The following is a 6,000-nucleotide window of genomic DNA, read 5'->3' as shown; positions in this document are numbered from 1 at the left end:
TGAAGAGGGATGAGGAGATAGTAGATTAGGTAGCATCTTTAGCCAGGGATAGTTACGCTTTATGCAAATCCATGTTGCAGAATGTAAGCAGTTGTAATGTAAGGTTTATTTTCCTAATACTATGTTATAAAAGTATAACTCCTCTGTTTTAATTAAATTCAGAAAATTGCAACTCAAGATTATATATTGAAAGACAAATTGAACCTTTCATGACTATGGTACAGAATACCTGAATTTAATTCCCTTACCCAGTACAGATTTCCAGTGTCCTTGTTCATCCCATTTAATTTCCTGTGGGTTTTTTTGTTTGTTTGTTTGCTTGTTCAGAGTTTGCATTTGCACCAGGGTCTTTGGAAAAATTTGGATTAAGTTTACTTGAGCTGCAGATGATCCAGCAGGAATAGTGGAATACAGGAAAAAGTCATTACAATTTCAGGTATTTATATGATAACAGTGAGATCTCAGTTATTACAGTTTTAGTTCTGAATACCGTTAGAAATTTGTGAAAGTATGATTTGATCTTAATTCCCTTCTTAAAGCTTAAAGTGGCTGATATAATGGACTAATCCTTGGGATCTTTTTCTTGTGAAAGGAATAAAATATAGCAAAGAACCTAAGGGTTTGTTTCTGTTTTTTGTTGCTTTTAATAATAATTGTTATCTTTGTATTAGAGTTGGTGGTTTATGTTAGCCAGCCTATAAAGTTCTACATGAAGCATTGTTTTCAAGAGTGAGACCTGGCTGTCACTGTAAAAGATTTTAATGGATAATGCTATTTAAACAACACTGTGTACTTGTTTCAAAGTGTACTACTTTGAAACATCTGCATTAACTGAAGTTTTGGGGAATGATCTCAGAGATTTTAGTCCCTTTCTGTGACTTCTGGAGTGAACCCAAGCTGCATTTTGGATTAAAAGATTCACTACGTCAGTTGAGGACAGGCAGAAATTGTGCAAGAAATTCTAGAACCCTAAGACCAAATGGCATAATGCTGTATTTGCAGAAAATTAGCACTCAGAGGTCAGGAAATGATAAAATAAAATTAAGATTTTTCATGGAATGCTAGCTCCTTTTATCTATGAATTAGTTTATAGTTTTGTTTTATGCTGACTGAGTTGTGTAGAAGGAGGAACAATTCCAACACAAAGGGCATAGTCACAGTCGATCGATAAATTATTTCTGTTCAAGTACCAAGAAAGTAATTAAAATGTTGCATGTGTTTAGCTTATTCATATTTAATAATACTAACAATGTACATATATATGTACACACACATACCTGGTGAAATATTCACAGTGATTTTTTTTTCTCATTCTTTATAGGCTAGAATGCAATGAGTTTCAAAAGTCATATGACTAATGTAGTTATCTTTGTCAGAGTGAGAAAGTTAACTTGAATTCTGTGAAACAGTTGTGCAGAATATTACTTCCTGAAGAACAGAGGTATGTATGTTATATGTTACAGAATTCTGAGTGCTACCACACTGGATTTGACTTGTTTTATAAGACAACATACGAGAAATTTTTTTGTTTGTATTTTGAGAGCTTTAAAATACAAACATAAGTAGTGAACATAAGTGAACATAAGTAGACTAAGAGTTCTATATACCTGGACTCAGAACAGGTACTGTTCTGAGTTTAGAACAGGTACTAAATGAATTTTATGCTGACTTATTTTTCCCAGGCCTTAGACTGAAATGATACTTTTGTCCTTAACTGTGGATTTTTCTAATATATTTTTTCCAGTCAGTTGTTACATACAGTGAAATGTATCAGTGTTAAATATATGATCCCTTTATCAGGCAAGTGATGTTCTCCCCTTTTTCTTAACACATGGTTTCTTTTGTTCATTTGTTGTAATACTGGCTATATAAGAAACAACAAATTGAAACTGTTTCTTAATCCTTTTTCTGGATTTCATCCTTTAGTATGTAGCATTTTTGTCATATTTCATCTTTCGTCTAGAGGTATTCTGTCAATACTTATTTTCTTTCACTTACTAAGAGATTCAGATTCTTTTACACTCCTCATTGGAGATAATACAGCCCATCTGGTCTTCATGTCAGGAGGAGCCTGTAGGAAAGTAGAATATTGCTTTGTAGAGTCCAAGAAGCTGACATTCTGTCACAGATACAGTTGAAAATCCCTGCTTGCCAAATGGGCATATTTCTTTGAACAGCACTGAATCCCACCATTGGAAATAACTGATTCATAAAATTGAAAAAGCCATCAAACTTAGAGAAAAAAAAAGTATTAATGTGTAAATGACATGAAATAATGGCTCGTGTAATAAATTTTCCATACCTTTCCTAAGGAGACCTGCATAGTTGCAAATGTGTTGACTTGAAACTTTGTTATATGCACTATGAACTTCATTTCATTCTAAAAAAATCTTTTCTATAGCTTTAGTTTGAAAGGTGTTGTTGATACTGTGCAGAGCCTCAGAGTCAATCAGTTTGTTACAATAACAGAGCAGTAATGCTGTTGGCCTTGCAGGGCATGGAAGTTCATGTAGATCAGGTGTGGGTCAGCATTTCTTTTGGCAAGCTTGCCACACTTCCATTCTTTCAACATTCCTTCAGAACAGACTTGAGTTTGAGTTCTGCGAATCAATAATATGAGATGTGAAGTATGTGAAGAGCATATTCTGGTCTTGCTCTTTGTTTCCTCTGTCTGTTCATCCAGTCAGACTCGTATTATCTATTTCAGAGAATTTGGAATAAACATCTATCTGGTTTTTAATAGTACCAGTTACAATAATATGGAATGCTAATCCCCCTACACTATGGTCTATGCAATATTTGTTTCTTGTATTTTATCTTAATGAAGGCTAATTCTGGAGGGTTGTTTAGTTTTTTTTTTATTTTTACTAGTAAGTTTTTGTAGGTTGATAGTAACTGGAAAATGCAGTGGTTACCATGGACTTTTAATATGTCAGTTGCACAAATTCTGGGGGTGGGGATTGGTGGGTGTCTACCTGGATTTCTGAATGCAGTACAGTTAGCTGTCAAATCCCTTCAACTTGATGTCCTACCTAAGTTTTCAGACAGTATTATTTTCCTGAACTGTGCAAATTATAAATAAATAATGTTTGTTTCGTTTATTTTAGTAAATCTGAGTTATATGTTTCTATGCAAATAAGTGCATTATTTTCCTTTCTAATGTGCCTTTTGTTCATTGGAACAACTGTGTGTAAAACTATAGTTTTATGGACTTTTCTTCCATTGACAGTTACTGAATTAAAATTAGTTCCATTGGTTATCCAGTTTGTTTTTCACATTTCTCCACTTAGTGTTGGTTATCTCTGGATAATAGGATGAAAATAACCTGTATAATTTAAAAGAACAGGCCAAATGGGTTGAAATTTATCCGTCTTGGTTTTTCTTTGCTTTTTAACTGTAATTTCATAATTTAAATATGATCCACTCTGGGAACAGTTTACTTGCTGTTTTTCTTTTAGTAGAAAAAGTGATAATGGGTTTGCTGACATTCAAAAATAACGCAGCCATATCACTGATGGAATAATTTTATTTGTTGATGAATAGTTTTTAAAATGTATATGTGTGTGTGTATGTGTATCTGTATTATTATTTTTCCAATTATTAGGCTGAAAAGTCCAACCAGCAATAATGTTTGAAACACAGTTATTTTCCTGTTCTTCTATGGACAGTAATGAGACATCTCAAGGTATGGCAGATATGTCTTCTATTTACAGTTTATAAATAGTTTAATGAAGGCTTTAAATTTAAGACATAAAAACTTATTTAATATTTTGTATTTGTAATATTATATAAGACTAGTTCTCTTTCTTGGTTCTTATCTGTCATGCTGCTTGAGAAAACATACAAATTATGCATTTGTGTACTATGAGCACTGTAAGTGTCAGTCATTGACCAACTGGTGTCACTTTAATGATAGCTCAGTATTCTGTATGAAACCAAAATTGAGAGAATTCGAATTGTCATTTAAACTTAATGCAAGATTTTAATTAAATGGTAAATAATTCCAGTTTCTCACTGGGTTATATTTCAAGCTTCCTTTTGCAAAGAGATTAGAAGACTTGTGTGTAAAAATATTTGCATTTAAATATTTACATTTACCAAGGAAGACCAAAGCATTAAGAGAGTAACCTTTTTTATTTAAGCTGTTCAAAAATTTCAGATTTTTTTAAAGTGGTCTTGTTGTGAGATGCATTAGTGATGTAAAGAAAATAAACATATTTTTTACAACACTAATCTTAATTAATTAAATGTAAACATAGTAACAGTGGAAAAAATGAAATGAAAGTAATGTTGATCTTAAAATCTGAACTTCTGTGTGATCGTGGAATCAGCTGGGTTGGAAAGTTTTTGAAGGAAACTGGCAATAACAGAACAGCTTTATGCTAATCCTAACTCTGGCTCACCCTTGGCATGAGCTAATCAAAAGAAAGGCAGTCACCAAATGGAGCTCACAGAATTACAGAATCAGCGGGGTTGGAAAGGACCTCTGAGATCTTGAAGTCCACCCTTTAATCCACCACCACTGTGGTTCTCAGACCATGGCACTGAGTGCCACATCAGTCTCTTCCTAAAAACCTCCAGAGATGGAGAATCCACCACGTCCCTCGGCAGCCAGTTCCATTTCGTCTTCACCCTCTCTGTAAAGACTTTTTTCCTAATATCTAAGCTAGCCCTCTCCTAGCAGAGCTTAAGTCCATGCCCTCTTGTCTTACTGGGATCTGCTTGGGAGCAGAGACCGACCCCCCCCTGGCTACACCCTCGTTTCAGGGAGTTGTAGAAAGTGATGAGGTCTCCCCTGAGCCTCCTCTTCTCCAGACTTAACACCCTCAGCTCCCTCAGCCCTTCCTCACAGAACTTGTGCTGGATCCCTTCACAGACTCCTTGCTCTTCTCTGGACCTGCTCCAGCACCTCAATCTCCTTCCTGAACTGAGGGGCTTGAGAGTACAAGAAAGATGCAAAGTCTATACATGCTTTGGTAGGATTGTGCCATGTCGGCATCTTATGAAGGTTTCTGTCTCTAGAAACATGCAAGGAAGATCCTATGAATTAGGTTTTGGTGTCTATTTTAGTGGGCTGTCTTTTCAAACAGAAACGTAGAAACCTTCTTTTCCGTTCCAGTAAGGCTGTTTAAGATAAACTGAAGCTGATAGAGCTTTATGTAACCTACAGACTTTAAATGTGTTAGGCTGACACTTCAATTAAGACACTAAGAGATTATTCTTTAAAAAAAAAACCACTCAAGTCCACAGACTGTACGGAGGTTTTCTGGTTGTATTTTAATGTTTAATCCCTATTACTGTTCCTGTTATTTTTGGTTGATCTCTGAGACACATTAAAGCATTACAGCCTCCTGAACAAATTCGGTTAAAGTTTCATGTTTGTAGGACAGCTTCTTAGACTTTTTTAATAGCTCTACTACTACTAGGTTTTATCATCTTGATATTGTTCCTGACACCTTTCATTAGTGGTCTCTGCAGTCAGATTCCCATTCCATGTATTAATTAAATAGTCAGCATTCAGTAGTGTGCCACATTTATCATTTATTTATGTGGTTATAAGGCTAACAGAGTCTAAAGAATACATAATTGTCAAATCTGCATATTGTCATAAAATAATTCGTTTATGTCATGTAGCTTTAAATTCCCAGCATGGAAGCTACTGTGCTGGATCTTCATCCATTCATAAGGCCAGAGGAAACATTTGCTGGAATTAAGTATTGTATATGTAAGAGCAGTCGGAGCTTGACTCTAAGGCCCTCTGACCTTTTTTCTGCTTTGCTCTGGGCTTCTCTGTAGTAGCTGCCACCTTTGCCTTTCTGTGTCAAAAAAATCATTGCTGAAGACTAGTGTAGAATTATCAAACTCAATATATTTGGAATTAATTTTGCAAAATTAATTATAGCAAATATTATTTTGACCCTAGTTTCCTGTATCTCATTGAAATTATCCTTTCATACGCTTTGAGCATTTTTTAATCTCTTTCTTTGTTAGTTGAGATTG

The 6,000-nt window shown here is 34.7% G+C and overlaps 1 protein-coding gene across 1 annotated transcript in view; it reads left to right on the top strand.

Annotated features, from left to right (window-relative positions):
• Positions 1-3,627: 3,627 nt before the first annotated feature.
• CCDC178 (coiled-coil domain containing 178) overlaps positions 3,628-6,000 on the top strand; it is a 156,016-nt gene continuing 153,643 nt past the window's right edge. Inside the window, exon 1 of the mRNA XM_030444686.1 lies at positions 3,628-3,685. Coding sequence (XP_030300546.1) covers positions 3,628-3,685 — 58 coding nt within the window. The remainder of the gene's footprint in view (positions 3,686-6,000) is intronic.

The sequence above is a fragment of the Calypte anna genome, chromosome 2 (genome assembly GCF_003957555.1).
Source record: "Calypte anna isolate BGI_N300 chromosome 2, bCalAnn1_v1.p, whole genome shotgun sequence".
In the NCBI taxonomy this organism is placed as follows: domain Eukaryota; kingdom Metazoa; phylum Chordata; class Aves; order Apodiformes; family Trochilidae; genus Calypte; species Calypte anna.
The sequence above is the reverse complement of the archived record's forward strand: the minus strand, read 5'-3'. Positions and strand labels throughout refer to the sequence as shown.